At 45.8% G+C, this 18,584-nt stretch overlaps 1 protein-coding gene across 1 annotated transcript in view; it reads right to left on the bottom strand.

Annotated features, from left to right (window-relative positions):
* Positions 1–14,296: 14,296 nt before the first annotated feature.
* STXBP6 (syntaxin binding protein 6) overlaps positions 14,297–18,584 on the bottom strand; it is a 50,339-nt gene continuing 46,051 nt past the window's right edge. Inside the window, exon 5 of the mRNA XM_032856223.1 lies at positions 14,297–14,559. Coding sequence (XP_032712114.1) covers positions 14,536–14,559 — 24 coding nt within the window. The 3' untranslated portion in view covers positions 14,297–14,535. The remainder of the gene's footprint in view (positions 14,560–18,584) is intronic.

Raw genomic sequence — 18,584 nt, 5'->3', positions numbered from 1 at the left:
CATTACTGGGGCTTTTGAGTCCTTCTCATGGTTCAATCCCTCGCCCTTCCACCATCAGCTGGAGAAAATTCTGCTTTTAGAGGACTCAAGTGATCAGGTTAGACCTACCCTTTCTGAGGAGTAACATTGATCATATCTGCAGGATCCCTTGTGCCCTATAACCTGGCATAATCGTGGGAATGGCATCTCCTCATATTTCCCAGGTTCCACCCACACTCAGGTGGAGAGACTATACAAGGCTGAGCTCACCATGGTCATTTTGCACATTCTGCCTACCACAGACAGGGTCATGGGTGGGATTGCTCCCCTAAGCATTTTGGGAGAGGTCAGATGTGTGAATTTGGACATAGTGCAATGGACCGAAGCGTGGTCAGTGACCTCAGTCTAAGGGAGGTCAAGGCAGCAGCAGAGCCCAAATTAGAGACGACAGCTGGACTTTTTGTGTTGTGTGTTTGTGGGGTTGGAGAGGCAGTGTGAGGAAGGGGGATAGTGGGAGGGAGCTATGCAATGAGGGGAAGGTGCTGGAAAGTTATTTGTTATGATATAAGCCTTATGAACAGATGGCCCAATGGGTGTAGAAAGAATGTTTCTTTTCTTGGGGCAGCCAGAGCTGCAATAGTCAATCTTCTGACCAATTTTTTCAAAAGCTTCCCCATATTCCTCAGTCTGGCATTCAAAGGCTTCCCTTTACAGGCTCCCGCGTATATTCCAGCCTTATTTCTCACACATCTTCTCATGCTGACATTTCAGTAGAATTGGGATATAGTGAAATTGGTAACATAGTGGAGGATCGATGCCGGCCAATTGTTCCCTGAGAGAAATCACAGGTGGTGCTGAATTTACAGCAGTGTGTGGTCTATCTCCAGTCTTGAACACCTCGAAAGCAGACCATGCCCGGAGTAGTGCTCAAACAGGCACCAATAATATTTGCCATTTGTGTTTGCCTTGCTGTGTATACTCCTCTTTCCCCCTCCTCCACTGGCTAATCTCTGTTAAATCTGGAGTTTCCAGCCTCTCGGCTTTGGCTCAGGGAGGACTGCTTCCTGAGCCCTTGTGAATGCTTTCCCTTTCCAGCAATTGTAGAAGAACCAGCTGTCAATCCAATCAGAGGGGGCCCCATGCAAATGTGAAAATGTGGGGCTCTTGTTCAGATATGATGAATTCCAACATGGCGGCTGCAGAGCATGGAAGCGAGCATGGCCACTGTGTCATGGCACAGGTCCATGTTCACTAAGCTGCCCTCACTCGAAGGCCCTCCCATTTTTCCTCAGTCCTGCGTACATCCACATGGTAGATTCTCAAAAATCGCTGTGAATGACAGCCAAGGATTTCAAATGGGCTGGCATGATATGCCGTGCTCGAAAGTTCTCTACATCTGTAGTCATTGCATTGGAGTAAGTCTTGGGCTTAATGCATGGTATAAAAATGCTAACAGACATGTTTGGTGCCTTAAGCAGAAAATGGCAGCTTAGTATAGGAAACATCATCCTGACTCTGAAATATGGAATCCTAATGGGTAAGATCATGGAAGGGTCACACAGTAGGGAAGGTGAGAAACTTCTTTTTTGGAGATGCAATACTTCCTTAGGAAGTTGGGTGGAGTGAAAAAGTAAAGCCCACCTAGAAAATATGAGAGCTTCTAGCCTTTGAGGACCTGCTTTTCCCAAGGGTGGAAAGGCATTCTCAAAAGCACCTTGAAGTAGGGCTGGCACAGTGGGGCTGGGGTGGCATAGGACAGGGGCAGGACAGAGGTACTGGCTTTAATACAACAGCTCTCTAACATTTAATAATTAGCAAGGCTGCATTCTGCCTTCCCATCCTGGGTCTGACAGGCCAGTGAGAATTATGAAATGGCCGCCGGCAGATGAATGGGGATTGCCTCCGCCATCTGTCTTCCAAATGATCCTTTAGGTACAGCTATTATTTCAGTCAGACACTGGCAGGCGGGCAATTGTTCACAGCCTCTGTGAAGAATAGCGGCTGTCAAGAGTTTGGTGAGTGTTACAACTTCCCACAGACCTGTTTTTAGCTGATGTGAGACCTTAAAACATGGAGGGGACACAGGACACAGGGGCTGTGGCTGAAGAGGAACTTCTAGTGGACTTTCTTCTCACTGGGGTCACTCTATCCCACTCCCCATATATGTCCTCCTGCTCCTCCCTGTTCTCCTCACCCCAAGCCTCCTCTCCCCATGATGTTTCTCCTCCTTTCTCCTTTTTCCTCTTCCTCTCTCCAAACTACACAAATATCTGGGGAGAAAAGGCTTTGTTGCCTCTGGGTGGCCCTTCCAGCATGAAGGGATGGAAGTGTTGGGGTAGAATGTGCCAGGGAGACAGGAGTGAAGTCACTGCACTTGCCCCCTGAGGCCAGCTCTGGAATCCCTGGTGACATGACCCCAGGAAAGGAGGGATGCAAAGGGGAGCTTAAAAAGCACAGAGCAGAGAAGCCAACAAAAGACATACAGCATTAAATATTGTGTCAATCCTGGCTAATAAGTTGGCTGGAAGATAAGCCAGTCAGAAGACACGAAATCTCCTCAACAATCCCCCAAAGGCAGGCCTGAACTTGAGCACACTCAATAGCTCCCTGCGATTTGATGATCTCATTTAACAGCATTTGAATTTTTACCCCATTATGGACCAATTTGAGTGACATGATTCAGCCCACACTGGGATTGACATGACAGATGGATTCGGAGTCCCCACACATCTCGCTCACCTCCGCACTCCAAAGCACAGTCCCTCACAGAGTTGAGTAGAGTCCCACTGTCCAACCCCTCCCTGGAGCCCCAGATGTCTTTGAGAGGATAGCACCTTGAGCATCAGGTTCAAGGGCAGAATCAAATGACTGCTCAGTAAGCCTGGTAAATATGGCAAAAGCAGCCCAGAATTTACTGTTTTCCCCGTTCAACCTCACTTATATTCTCCGTTCTCTCCAGCTCCTCCCTCTCTCCCCTCCCTCAGCTCTCCACCCACTACTTCCATCCTGCTCACAAGCAAGGCTGAAAAACAAAACAACAAAACCCTTCCAGGCTGCTCCAGCTGCAGGAGGTGCCATACATTAAAATCGCTGTATCTCATTAGACAATGTAATCTAAGTTTCCTTACTTTGTGCCAGGAAGAGAATCTGGGAACTGTATGTCAAGGATTACTGAGATGTCTGTTTTGCTCACAATCAACTGAAAGTGTTCTCTACTGGGATTTTGGTGGCATAAAAAGTTGGCGATCATTTTTTATTTTGTGTTGAGATTCAGGCTCAAAGCTGTTCGTAACATGGTGCAGCATGTCCAGTGGGTTTTCTGGCTGAAGCCCTGCCATTCAAGTGACGGTGTGGTTGTTCATGAATCTGAGTGCTCTGGAATGAGAGGAATCCCGATTCATGGTCAAAGCAGGACAGCAGATATGAACTTGGCTGTCCTGGACAAACTGGGGGCACAGTCCCCTGCCTGTCACTGAAAGGTCGAATAGGAGGGGGAAGTATTTCACTGCAAGCAAGGATGAGGACCTCTTCTGGAGTGTCTAAAGCCCTAGCTGAATTTGTCACCCATTGGGCATCTAGTGGATTCTGCCTTGAAATTTTATATCTCTTTTAATGAATCTGTCTTTGAGATTGGAGTCTGGATTCCTCTTTCCATCCCCCAGGAGAGATCCACAGGCCTCAGTAAATGCTGTTGATCAAGACCAAGTTTGGCATGAGAGGATCTATTGACTGTCCCTGGTTTCAGAGGGACACAGAGCCCCCGCACCTTGGGGGAGATCCCTCCCCAGAGCTTCAATGCTCACCTTGGCGTTAAGGACTATTTTGGTTTCCTGTCGCTTCTGTAACAAATGACCACAGACTTAGCAGCTTGAACCAATACAAATTTATTATTTTACAGTTTTAGAGGTCAGAAGTCCTCAAACCAAGGTGTTGGCAAAGCTGCATTCCTTCTGGAAGCTCTAGGGCAGAATCTGTCTCCTTGCTTTTTCTAACTTCTGGGGGCCAGCTGTGTTCCTGGATTTGTGTTCCTGGATTTGTGGTCCCTTCCTCTACCTTGGAGGCCAGTAGTCGAACATCTTGCTATCTCTCTGCTTTCCTCTCACCCAGCTTTTCCTGACTCTAACCCGCCTACCTCTTTCTTACAAAGACCCTTACGATTACATTGGGCTCATTGGATAATCCAGGATAATCTCCCCATCAGAATTCTGACTTTAGCAAAGTAGGAAATTAGATCCTTTGCTGGAAGTAAAGGATTTTGCCAAGAGACTTGGGGAGAGTGGCGAAGGTCTGGGAGCCGTGTGCCAAGATGCCTGAGATGATATGTCAGGCAGGGTTCAGGCAGAAGAAGAGACCATGCCAGTTATTGGAATGGGAGAAATTTAACATAAACCATTGTTAATTAGTAAGCAGGAGTGAACTGCTAAGGGATCCAGAAGCAGCAGGTGCAATGGTGAGGGTCCAGCTCCAGCGTCACAAAGCAGGGGCTGGGGGGAAAGGGGGGATTTAGAACCAGGCGCAATAAATCCATAACGGCGTAGATGAATAAAAGTGTGGCCCAATATGGCAGATAAAGAATTTTGTAGTTTAGAAAACAATGATCCCTTCTTTCCTTTCCAGATTCAGAATCCGTAGAGAAGGAAAGGACCGAAGAGTTCAGGAAAACACACTGCTGCCAGAGCTGGATGGGGCAGTGGGAACGCCTGCCAGTGTCAAATGTAAGATAGGCAAAGAAAAGGCAGTGACTGTTTATTGCATTCGTTTGCTTGAGGGAATTTAAGTGGCCCCTGACTACTGTCTGCTGCCTTCCAGAGGCTGGAGAAACTTCCTGTAATTGAACTGCCCTAATGGGGATAGCTAGGAGGGTGTGGAGTGGGTGCTTGAGGCTGGTGGCTACAGAGAGAGGACCTAGGGGGCTCCGTGGGAGGGAAGCACAGCCATTTGAATCTTGATAGATGGGGACAATTTGCCTACAAAAATGTGGTCTCAGTTTATACGCCCATTCAATAGTATTTGCTTATTGACTGTCATCAGCTTTTGAATGCTACTTTTTACAAAATTTGCATTGCTCAAAGATTGAGGCTATCTTTTCATGTTTAGCTACTTGGATTTTTCCTTTTTTTTTTTTCCCCCCCTGTGAGCTCCCTTTGGTGTCTTGCACAGGGATTTTACCCTGAGGAAAGAAAGGTTTACTTATGTAGTGAGAGTGTCCTGTGTGCCTAATAAATCGTGGGTCCTGGTGCAGTCTGGTAAACGAAATAGCCATGGTCCAGAGATGAATGTGGGCCAGACAGTAAAGACAGAAACACAGGCCTGAGTACACATTCGGGGGGTTCTCCTCTAGAGGCGGTGGTCAGGGAAGGTCTTTCTGAGGAGACATGCAAATGGAGAGTTGATAGAAATTATGCACTATGTGGAGAGCTGGCGAAGGAAGTAATCTGAACCATCAGAGCAGGTGAGGATTTTCAGGTGCACAAGGACCTGGCATGTTGGGGGAACAGGAAGATGCCTGGGCCAATGACAGCGCAGTGAGAAATGAGGTGGGTTTATTCTGGGTCCTGACTAAATTCAGGGGCAGACCTGGGCCCTACATTCAAGGCTTCCTTCTCTTAGTTATAAAGCCTACAATGAAACTTTGGGCCAATGTCTTTTGTGGCCGTGCTTGTGGAATTAGTCTTGTGGATTTTGAGAAGCCCTCATCTGTGGCAAAGCAGGACAACTATGGATCATTCCTCCCAACAGCGGACGGGTTTGAATAGCTTGAGCAGATACAGTGCTTTCCCCTAATTGTCCCTTCCTGTCACTCATATTTTGTAAGGGTAATATTCTTTGGAGTTAATGGCTAGCCCTCATGCTGCCACAGTAGCCTCCTTCTGCCTTTTAATTTGCCCTCACTCCACCTCAGGGAGGAGGAGGTGAATAAGGGGGAACACAGAATGGAGTCCCAGTGGGGTGGACCATTCCTCCCAGAATGAGGACCTAGTAGAAAAACAGTGGTGCACACTCCATTCCTCCTGTGGGTCTTCGAGCTCTCTCCTCCAACATCACTGGGGACTAGTATGTGCCTGAAGGCTGGCTTCTCTCTCTCTCTCTCTCTCTGTCTCTCTCTGTGTGTGTGTGGTGGCTCACCCACCAAGGAGAATGTGGGAGGTCCAGGGGAACACAAGCTTGAGTAGGTGGCTTAGACCAGCTGAGCATTAGGCTTGAGGAGAGTCAGGTGTGCCTTCTTCCTGGCCTTCCTCCTGCTGTTGCCCAGGAGTGGTACCCTCAGAGGGAAATACTGAGCTCGCTTCCTGGCAACCCCCAGTCAGGATAATAATGTTGCTCCCAGTGAGTGGAGCTGAGGAGTGTCAAGTCTTCCTTGTGTCTAAAAGAATGTCCTTAGTTCGCATTCTTCTATCAGATCAGTGTCCTGTCTCTTGAATAACTAATTACCATTCCCTTCACATCTACTCACTGAATTCCCAAGATCTCAGCTATTTCTGTGACTTTCTCCATGTTAATCTTATATTAGGACAACCAGACACAGTAGGGACCTGAATGGTTCCTGAAATTTTGTTTTGTTCATTGTCAACAAGACTTCCCAGGTGGATGGAGAAGAGGTTGGTCATCAGGATGTCAGAACACTCAGGTGTTAGCTGTGGTCCTGGGGTGAGCGGTTTCCAGGCCAACCTGTCCAACACAGTGTTCTCCCTCAGCCCCTGGAATGCCCTGGGTCTTTCCCCTTGGGGGTTGCTTTGAAGCCCAGGTGTCCCTTGCCCTGAGCAGTCAGGAACTGTCTCTTACCATGGTCTTTGATTTACTTTCCATGATGGTAAGTGGCATCAAACTATCTGGGGGGGGATTCCTTTTCCTGGGAGAGCAGGGAGAGGGCATGATAATACCATCTAGCATGCAGAGTCAGACCTATAGGGGAAGAGGAGGTGGTAGAGAAAGCAATCCCTTAGGTGTTGTGTGGGGACAGTTGCAGACCAGTGTGTTAACGAGTGACACATACCTCTTTAGCCTCTGTATTTCACAGAACTCCTTCACATTTCACACCTCACTTCACTCACCAGCACTGTGAGGCGGGCAGGATGTAGATTATTTTCCTTTGAAACATGAAGAACTAGATACAGAAAAATGATGTAATTTGCCTGAGGACGAAGAGCTAATGACAAAGCCAAGAGGCTCTCTGCCAGGAAGGATTCTAATTTACTTTTAAAAAAGAAATTTCTGTGGCTTGCTGTTTGTTAAAAAATAATTCCTAGTGCAGTTGTTACAGGGGTAGAGTTTGGGATTTGGTTGGGGGATTTCCTGGCTGTTGTATCCAGCCAGGTCCTTCTTGTCTGGATGGTCCTTTACCAATGGCTTAGTTCCCAATAGGGTTGGATTTACTTGGACCTCATAAGTAACAGCACTGTGACAACAGTACGCTGACATCAGTTTTTCTGGGTCCTTCTTCTTTCAGCTGAGTGCCTAAAAATGCTTCCCAAAAAGGCATGCTACACTGAGGTATGAATTACTTCCTTTTCTCTCTTAGGGCTATTTTCACTCTAGGCCCAGGTTCCATTTGTGGAGTAAATGGTTCTCTTTAAGATACTCTTAATTTAAGTTATTTAGGAATAGTTTGAGTTCCTGAAGTTTTTTAAAAAAGGAGCATGAATTACTGTCCCAAGGACACATCCCATAATCTCTGAGGCCACAAAACAATTTCCATTCCTATAGTTGAGGGCATAGACTATAGGGCCAATTTATCTCACTCTTGTCTCTTATGAATTTAGTCTTTTTGGAAATTTTCTCCAGAAAATGGAGTTTGCATTTGGGCCATGAGCCTCAGCTGGGTATATGAAATGTCAAGGGTTCTATGTCCATGGATCATAAAATGGCCAAAGAGTCCTAGAAAATGCGGGCCTGTGTGTCCTGTCAACATAGACTTAAGGAAAACTTATCCATTCTTCTAGCCAGCAGTGCAGTCTGACGGGCACGACAAGCCTGTAAGTTTTGCTACTTGATTTTGGATCCATCACAGAGAAGAAGCCTGCCGCTCAGCTGATTGGCACACCTGGTGCCCTTATGGGCCAGGTATGGGGCTAAAGGCTTTACATTTGTGATTTCATTTAATCCTTCTAATAACCTGGGAAGTAGACCGTCCCTTCCATTTTAAAACTAAGAAAACGGGTGCAGAAAGAATCAGTATCTTGCCTGAGACCACCCATGTACTAGGACTGGAGTTGGAATTTGAAACAGGGCAGGCAGGCCTTCCTGGGATCACTTCATAACCACAATGCAATGCTGCCTCTAGGAAACCACCACAAGGGGGCGCCCTGCCCATGTCCGCACCAGTAAAAGCTGTGGATAGGAGTCACGTATTCTTTTTCCCCACAGTTTCTGCCCAAAAGCCGAGACCCCGCCCAATAGTGGACAGTTTCAGGCCAATGTAAATGCGGCGACCAGGACTGGCCACTGTAATTGCAGGTCTGGAACACTCCCTGAAGTTCGCCACTGCACTATGAAAAAAGCATGTTCAAAAGTAGGAACCAGGGGCGCCTGGGTGGCTCAGGGAGTTAAGCCTCTGCCTTCAGCTCAGGTTATGATCCCAGCATTCTGGGATGGAGCCCCACATCAGGCTCTCTGCTCAGCAGGGAGCCTGCTTCCCCCCTTTCTCTCTTCCTGCCTCTCTGCCTACTTGTGATCTCTTTCTCTCTATCAAATAAATAAAATCTTTAAAAAAAAAAAAGGTAGGAACCAGATTTGCCTTCCCAGGGTAGTAAAAAAAAGGATCAGTTTTAAGGAAAACCAACAGGAAGCTTCAGGCTTTACTCACCGAGGATGTGGTATTATAAGGACACAGAGTATTTGGTGCACATGGTCAGAGCATAGAACAGGAGCTTTCTTTAGAAATTGTGAATTGTTCAAGCCATGTTTAAGATCTCTGGATAAAGCTGAGAATTTATGGGCCTCATTTTTCTTCTATGTCATCTGACAAATGAGTGGCAAAGCAATTGGGATACAATGTCATAGGGCAAAGGCTCATATCTAATGTTGACAAGTGACACCAGGGATTTGAAGGACTGGTGATTCTTGTCCAGCCTCTGACACATCTAAATATGGGTGTGTGATGGGGCCAGACTCCATTTAAGTGGCCATCTTTGGGCTGGTTGAACACACAAAGAAAGATAAGGGGAAAAAAATGTTCTTAAAAAAAAAAAAATCACTTCACCTGAGAATCATTAGCAGATGAAATGTCTAAGACAACGTGAGAACAATGGTGGTGCACAGCAGCCACTGACTCAGAATCTCTTAGTTCTGTCCGCTGGTTCCCGTGGAACCAAGGGAGGCAAGAGAGCTTTGCCTCCCTAGCCTACATCCACCAGTGCATGGTGGGATGGGCCACAAATGCACCCCCTGCCCCCAGGACCATGACTCATCAGCAAAAAGAAAAAATGTGACACAAAACTTCAGGGGTGGGAAGTGAAAACATGACTCAGGACATCTTGAGGTTCCAGATGGGGCTCCAGGGAGAAAATATAATGGGGGTCAAGGCTGGAGGTTACATTACAACAGTTACTGAGCTGAAATGAATAGTATATTTAATTTCCTTGACAGCTTTAATTGGCTGGTTTAAACCTAGTAAGCATCTGGGGAAGCCAGATGTCCTACCATCCAGAGCTTGCTGAAGTTAACTGTTTTTCTTTGCAAAAGATAGGATGACCAGGGATACCAAGAAGTTGAGCTTGGGAGAAGAATGTGTGCATTTCTAAGAACTCCCTAATAACTATCATGCAGCCAGGAAGGAGAATGCTGGAAGCCACTGGGAACCAGCCCTTTATGGTCTGTAACAATGTAGGAGCCGTTAGCTGAACCAGGCTTTAAACAGGGTTGGACAGCAAGGTGGAAGGGCACAGAGGGGAGAAAGGTTGGTGGGAAGGTAAAAATGAAGATTAATTTTGCGTCAGGCTGACTCTGGCTATGCAAAATCATTTTATATTTAATTCCTGGATATTCAAAAAAGTAAATCAAAGAAAAATCTTCTGTACCACCTTGGTACAAGAGGGCTGTTAGTGCACTCCCATTTCTACTTTTTTGATTTGCCCTGTGGGTAGGATGTCTTCTTCTCCCATGTGTCTTAAGTCTTTACATTTCTCATACTCTGATAATGGCCCACCTGAGGCATTTTCTGGTTTTAATGACCCCTGTTAATACTGTCACCTGCCTAGCCATGTCCAGAAAGGCAAGAAGGTGTCAGGAAGCGGCTTCAGGGGCATCTAAGAGCACAGCTCGGCTCTCTTCCTGCTGCCAGTTGTGTGGATATGTGTGCGTGTGCGCGGACGTCTGTGCGTGTGTGGACATCTGTCCAGCTGCCACCCAGGGTTACCTGTGCCAGAGGAAGAGGCACACTGAATGGGTATCAACAGAAATAACACTCAAACACTTGCATTTCTGTTTGAATTTATTTCTGGTATTTTCTCTCCACTCTTCTACCTCCCCCACTTCCACCCTCAATCTCTTTGTTTAGGCAAATGATGATTACGATGGGTCAATAGCTTTCCTAAGCACATCCTTGCTGACAGCAAGGGGGGGAAGGCACGACTGATTTTTTTTTTTTTAAACACTTAGCATATTAATCCTTCCCCTCAAATTGAGAATTAGTTGTGGTATGATTGCTAACAAATACAAATTTTTAAGAAAAAAAAAGTCATCTCTGGAAGGCAATGGGTTTATAATTAGTTTGCAAAAACGGGTGCCTTTCCCTACATAATTAACTTCAGGCTGCTTTCTTCCTCTGGCCATCTCTCTGTCCTCTCTTCTCTGAAAACTAGAGACTGCAGTCTTGCCCTTCCACCCAGGAAACACATCAGGGTCCTGCCTGCCTTAAAAGCACATGTTCCCGCCAACCCGGGGCTGCTCTGTACTGTATCACCCAAGTCACTGCCCTTGAAAACAAACAGGCGATGCAGTAGTTACTTCCATAAAAGTAAATCGACATAATTTCATCAAGTCTTCTTTCCAACTTAACAGGGCATGAAACTAGTCTGCTGAATGAGGGCACATGGTGTCATGAGTATTTGAGTTGAGTGCATCAGCAGTATCAGCAGAAAGGGAATTGTTCATCGGCTTAAGTCCTTTGCCCATGAGAAGAAGAAAAACCAAAACCAAAAAACAAACAAAAAGATCCTTCTTGCTGGATAGCAGCTCATTGTCTAAATGAAGGTTAGCTCATTTGTCTTTTTTATGTTTCAAGTTTTCCCATTAGAACACATATATGGAAATGCTGTCATTAGGCCCTTCGGTCTTCCGGAGGCTCACAAGATCTTCCCACCAGCATCAAAAGCATGAGGACGCCTGCCTTTTGGGTTGTGTGTTACAGACTTGACAAATAATTGCAAGAAACAAACTTTCATCACAGAGTTAAAATATTTAATGACAAAATTAGAGTTAACTATAATCACGAATCATAAAGCAGGTATTACTTGTCTCTGAAAGAAATAAAAATTATATTTGACATCCTAGAGAAACTTCTGAAGAATTAATAACTGTACAACAGACAGCAGCGGTGTTACTATTCTAAAAATGAAAAGCAAAACCTATCTTTATTATCCCTTATCGAGGGCATTCTGTAAATATTTTTACATAAATACACAACCTTTGTTAGCCACAAAAGTAGTAGTATTAAGACAGATTTCACTGTAATTGTAAGTCTAACACAATCTTTATTTTTTCAGAGCTTAAAAAAAGTTAACTACTGATCTTGTTACATTTTACAAATACATTCTTTAATATGAAACATTAACCTGAATAACTGTATACATCCTGTACGCAGATTATCTAATACTAGGTGAGGACTACTACAGCTATGTTCCAGGAAGAAATGGTAATACTGGGAAGCTTCTTTTCTCTATGTGTTGTTGGTACAATTGAGGAAGTCCTTCACAGAGATAGAGTATTCCAAAAACTCATAATGAAGTGCAGAAGTGAAACAAACAAATTTACTGTCTTCTAGCAGCTTCACCCAATGAATTGGTCCCAAAGAATGTGACATTTTAGCAATTTGCTCTAGGTTAGACTGTATTAATGTTTTGTATCGCAGCACCTTCTGCGAAAGGATAGCAAAGAACTTCACATGTGTCATCACAGGGCAGCTCTGCAAGAGGTCAGGAGGTACAGGAAAGGCAGGGGGGGCTTGTTGTTCTGGCCTCGATAGGGTGTAGACCCCAGGGAGGTCAAGGGCATTGCTGGGCCCTGAAAGTGAATCAAGAGAAGGAGCTAATAGAGGTGTTCTTCTAAACCAAGCTATTTCCACTAAGACTGAAGTCTAAAAGGATAAACAGAGAGTGAAGCAAGAGGGCATGATGTAGAATGCTTACATTTCATGAAGAGTAGCTATCACAATTCTGTCAGGGAGCAAGAAGCTCATATTTCACAGTATACTTATGACCTCCTCCTCTGCTACTTTAGAAGCAGCTCTGCAAACACCCTTGTTAGATAGTTGGCAACAATTTTATTTCTGAGTTTGGCCGGTTGTTGGGAGGCTTAAGATTTACCCTTCCAATTATTCATACCAACTATCGCTCTCTGGAATCCAATTTCAGAAGATGAATATATCCATGGGCATGTGTGTTTTCTGAATGGAGGTCTACAAACAAAACCCATTTCAAGTGATATTTTGGGATTTTCTTAGAAATTAGAAATGCTTCTAATGGTACTCCTCAGACAGCAAGTTCCTTGCTTCTTTGACCTTTTTAGACATTGAAAGAAAAGTTCAAAATATTATAGTAAACTTACATAGTTCACCATATTAATTTCACAGAGCATTTTCTTGAACTGGACCATCTTCCTAAGAGGATTCAGAAATTTGTCTCCAGCAAACTGCATCTCCCTTTTGACAGGTACTAAGATAATTTTTTCCCCTATAGCCCAACTTTTGTCTCCCAGGGAATGCTTTATCAGGAGACATTAAGCTATCTAAATCAGCATAAATAATCCCCAAGTCATCTTGTGCTGCTCTGTAGGAGGCTAAAAAGCACGGACTCAGTCGGCGCAATGGGTAGGAGGATCCGAAAGGGGTCCTAAAGATTCACGCAGCTTAAAAACCAATGCGCTACAGTGGGAGGCTGGGTCTGTGTCTGGGATATGCGGCTTGCCTCCTTGTTTCACAGAGACAAAGCACAGCTTTTATGTTTAGTATTTAACCCTCCAAGAAAACTCCCAGACTCTGAACCTGGCATTCTCTGGAATAACGCAGAACCAGGAGGTGTGGGTACCGACTTTATTCGGTCTGACTACAGTTATGTAAAGGCTTCACGGCCATGTTTCATGTCAGCCCTTGCAAGTTGCAATGGCCATGAAATATAATTTGTCAAGACACCTGCACTTTGAATTACATTAAATAGACAGCAAGTAACAACATCAGAGCCTCCAAAAATCAGATACCAAGAAACTGAAGGCCATTTCCCAAGGATATGGTGAGGGTGTTTCTAAAATAGGCATGACGTTGCAAATAGAAAAGATTTTAACTGTAGTATCTTTTCACATTATCATTTACACAGACCTTTATCTGGACAAATCAATTCTTGATAAAAATCCCAAGCTCTTTTCAATATTGGCTGCCATAATTTGGGGCAATGACAAAAGAAAGAGACATTCATGAATGCACAGAGGTTTTTAAATAGGCTTTTCTTTATGTCTTTGATCTCAAGTTTTTCCCCTTCCTATGATAACTGCAAATAATCAGCACAGAAACAAGTACTGGAAGTATTTAAACTGCAGCTCAGAAAGTAGATTTCTATCTGTCATTCTGATTTTTTTTTTTTTTTTTTTTGGAATGCTGGTGATGGCTCATGCAAAAGATTACGACAGAAAAAGCAACATCTAAGACTGCTGTTTCCCCTGATAAATTCAATTGTTTGCCATAATACAGACTGGTGTTTCAAGATACGGAATCTTAACCTTCAAATTAAGAGTGGCTTGGAGACTGAGAGAAGCAATGACAAAGTGACAAAGTCACTGCTTGATTTCCAACCAGGAACAAGAACATCTGATGTCACCACATGAAAAGGTCTTCTGGCTTAATATCACATTTTTTTTTTTTTCCAAAGTAAATCTCTACACCCAAAGTGGGGCTTGAACTCACGACCCCAAGATCAAGAGTGGTGTCCTCTACTGACTGAGCCAGCCAGGCGCCTCTCTGGTTTAATGTCAAGAAAAAAAGACAACAACATGTTGCCAGTTTAGACCCAGCTCAGCATAACATTTGGTCCAAATTCCATATCCAAAGTACTGAAAAAAAAAAAAATTAGAGAAGACACATAAGAAGACTTATGTCTATACAGTTAAAAAAAATAAAAAAACCAAATGAAGCTGATGCCACTGCAGCATTTCTTAGCATAATCCTTAGTGAAATGTATAAACACTATGTCTCTTCTTTCATATTAACGTCTGAAAAGGAAAAGCAAAAAAACCTAAATGTCCGTATACTGGAGAAAAAAAAAAAAAGCAGAGGTCTGGAATTCTTGTAAAAACTGCTGAGCAAACTCTTCCATTTCTCTCGAGAGGGTCATTGCCGCGATAGGGAGTGTCTCAACACTTGTGCTTCATGGCAAGCTAAGGAGAAAGAGGGATGGCAAAGTTAAGCATTGTTAGCACTGGGGAGAACTCCCACGCTGCTCCCCTCCCCAAATCCATGATGAGAGGCAGCATCGAGGTTTTACTCGCTGTGGTGGATTGCCATATTATTCCCAGTGGCATCTAGTGGATGTGCAACATTTTCTCGAAGAGCCCACAGAGCACTGCCTCTGTTATTCCTCCTTAACAGTGGTTTCCTTGGTGTTCTGTGTCCTGCAGGGGGAGTGCACTATGCGGCTTGCCCGCCCTCCACTGAAGGGGCAGCCAAGGGCACAGGCAGAAGGAGGGACTGACCTAGGAACAGGTAGGAGTAGAACCCAGGTCTCTGGGTTGCTGGGTTACTAGTTATTCAGAAAGACCAACACTCCTCAAATATAAGTATTTACTGATATCTTATTAAGTATTAAAAATCAACTGTAGAAGAACAATTGGCATTAATCCACTCATTAATCCAGCCTGGACCTCCAACCAAGTTCAAAAGCTCTTGACGATGAAGCGGTGTTACTGACGAGATGCTGAACAAGAGACTGAAACCAGACCTCCATTTACCACTCCTCCTGCTGGTATTCGAGAAAGAGTTGGCTTGCTGAAATGTTTGACCTTTATGATGGGAACGCTAATACCACTGTGTCATTCAGTAACTTCCCAAGCCCAGCTAGAGCCCATGATGATATACTGAAGGCAACACAGGCAGGTACGGAACGTTAAGTTAAATCTGACTTTGCTTTTCTTACATCCTTTCCAAGGAGCCCATACCCTGAGATGACCCTGAAGGCAGGGCTGAGCCTGAACTGTAATTCCTCACGTGTCCAGCCTCTGGCATTAGGGAGGGGATTGGGACTGGGAGTAGGAGACAGGTTCTGCCACTCAGAATGGTTTGGAGCAAACAGCTGGTGGTTCTCTATGGGCAACAGCTCTGTAGAAAGCCTTGTCTGCTTCACGACCAAGTTCTTGGTCCTTAAAGAATGCTCCAGGGAGCCCTCTGATTCCACACAGTGGCAGTGGCCATCTTCTGGGCAGTGTCAATGACCCATCTCTCCTGTATAACCCAGGGCCTTCGGGTCCACCTTCCCTTTCCTTGATGTCTTCAAGAACAAAGTCATAACCCTGCGGCTGCCACCTCAGACCACCTGCGAGAGCAGCAGACACTGCTTGCTTGCACCTTGCACCAAGCCAGGTCAGCATGGGATGGAGGGGGACGTGTGGACCTAGCCCTCGGGCTGCTAAACTCAGCTCTCCTGGAAGAGCTCCCCGTGCCTCTGCCTGGGGAAGGCAGCCTCAGTGAGACCTCTGCAGACCCTCTGCGGGGCAGACACCAGGACTGTCAGCCGTCGGACGGTGTGTGTGAGCGTGCTCCCGATGCTGCTGGGCTAAGTACTCAGAAAGGTGGAAGTGGCTAAGGACTCCTGACCTTGGAGAGTTTATGGTCCACAGACATGTGAGGTGTCTGACCTGTTCCAGGGCCCTGTCTTCCACAGTCCCTCCGCTGTAGGGACTCCACTTCTTGCTCTGTCTCCAGTTTTAATACATTATTCAGCAACGTGGACCATTCCAATCAACACAGAGCTGTTAAGTGTTGTACATAATGAATACCCAACATAAATATTTGATCAGCGCTGCTGTCCTGTTATTCACGGAGCTGTTAACCTTCAGCTAATGGGCTCATGCCAATTCACCCACAGTCATTAATTTTCAACAATAACTGTACCACTGCTCGCACCGGGCCCTGGTTACTGCTACCGTGGGTCTTGGATGCCCCTGAATGGAGCCCCTGCCAGGTGGGGCCCTGGCCAGCTCAGCATCGCAGAAATATGATGGGACTGGATCCTTAATATTTAAAGTATCTTTGCAGAAAGTGGCATCATTTCCACGCTACCTAAGGTGTTTTTGTTTTTGCTGTTGTTTTTTAAAATTCTCTGGGAGTGAGAAGTTTTGGAATATGGAAGGCAGGGTGTTGCTGCTCCTCTTCTCCAAATTTGCTGCATGACCTTGAGCCCTAGACTCAGAACTGCTCCATACCTCCATCTTGTCATGTTTATAAATATCCTCTGTAACTCAAATGCTTATGGATCAGTTTAGATGTCAGAGTTCTTACAGAAGAGGAGATAAAAATTTCCTTCGGGTGTATTTTGTTTTCTTACTATCTCACGGAAAGCTTTCTCTTTCAAAGCTGTGTAAATTACTCCCTCTAAACAGTAATAAATTGTTACTCATATGGGGGGAATTTTAAGAGGCCTGGACTCTTGAGGTCCCTTCTGGTTCAGGGACCCAAAGGAAGTGGGTGACTATAGTGGGGACAGAGGCAGCCGCTCCCTGCTGGTGAGAGAAATGCCACTTACTCCCCTCTCCCCCTGCAAGCTCGAGCTTGTACAGAACAGGGCAGCTCAGTGCTCCTTCCTCTGAGAACTGTCATCTGAGGCTGCCTGGGTGTGGGTGCTGCCTTCGCCTGCGGGCTCACTGCCTGGGGCGGGTGTCCGAGCACGGCATACACGGCAGCACTGAGTTTTCTGGGGCAGTGGAGAGTGAGCAGGTCTGCTCTGGGGCTGCGCTGTACTTCCCTAAGGGCTGAGACGGGGCCAAGCCCACAGCTCAGGAAGGAACCACGCTTTCTCAAGGAGGCCGAATAGAGCTGGGGGAGAGGGGGTGCAAGAACACTTTCTATCTGCTCTCCTGGAGATGAGCACCCAGGTATCTTGGTGGTGGGGCTGTGTGAAGGTGGTCCACTCACTGATGTACCTGGGTCATTGCAGGAGTCCTGGGAAAAGTCAGAAAGATCCTTTTGACTGCAGTGTAGGAAAGTGTGCCATAGTCAATTGGGGAACACGGAGGAGCCATCCCCTGGTTTTGCTGTGGTCTGCGAAGGGTGCTGGCACATACCCCCTGTCTTAGCCCGGAAACACAGCCCACTATGAATCAACACAGCTGCTTGTCTGGGGAGGGGGTGGAAAGTTGGCTTCTGCCTCTGAACGCTGTCCTCACCAGCAGGTCTGGTGGAGGCTTGGCTGGGGAAATGACACCTTCATGGTCGGGCCATGCCAGTGGGTTTAGATCTGGAGTCCTAGTCCCTGGGAAAAAGCCACACCTTAACTAAAGAGGTCACTCTCCTTGTGAGGAATGCTGCCAATGCTGGTGCTTCACAAGCATATTTTAGAAAACCACGTCTGGCCAGGACAGTGTCTAGCTCCTGCTCCCTCACACGCCCTAATAGACACCAGCAACCCCTTCACCTCCCTCTTAGAACACCCACAGGCAGGGAAGCCAAAACCAGGGCAGACTGCCCCCTCTATCCTCCATCTCTCCTGGAAATAGGCTGCTGGCTGGCACCAATCCTCCTACAGGTCAAGGCCAGAGGCCCCTTGCCTCTGGTGGCCTAATCAGTTTCTTCTCTGACAGGCCCTGTTTCAAGGATTGTTCTGTGTTTAGAAAGTATTGAATTTAGTAGAAGCCCTGCCCACCCCACTTTGGGGGGCACAAAATCTTCATCTCCAAGCCCTCCCCATCCCTTTGTTGGGGTCCTCAATCACATTTCTCCATCCTCCTACAGTGCTCGTTGTAGGATGGTATAAGGCAGGTTCAAAAGAATCATTTTCATGGAAATTATTATCGCCAGTATTAATTCAGACTTGTATATGTCAGGTATTGTGATCATAGATTTATAGGTTTGAATTCATTCAATTCTCTCAATGCCCTAGGAGACGGCAACTGTTATTAATTATCCTTATTTTACTGATGAGGAAACTGGGGCTTAGAGAAATTAGGCACTTGCCCAAGGTCACTGGGATGGTAAATCAAACACAAGATGCTAACCACGCCAGACTGCCTTCCCATGCACCCAGCACACTTGGCCACAACATCAGGGAAACAGGGCAACTGGGGCCAAGAATCATGGCCATCTGGTCAGGTTAACCACCCCAGTGTTTGTACAACCACCTCCGAGGGGGACGCCCACATGGGTGACTTCCAGGTATTGTCTACTCCGCCTTAGGAAGAACGATTTCACAGAC

The sequence above is a fragment of the Lontra canadensis genome, unplaced genomic scaffold, assembly GCF_010015895.1.
Source record: "Lontra canadensis isolate GAN:19392208 unplaced genomic scaffold, GSC_riverotter_1.0 scaffold12, whole genome shotgun sequence".
Lineage (NCBI taxonomy): Eukaryota > Metazoa > Chordata > Mammalia > Carnivora > Mustelidae > Lontra > Lontra canadensis.
The sequence above is the reverse complement of the archived record's forward strand: the minus strand, read 5'-3'. Positions and strand labels throughout refer to the sequence as shown.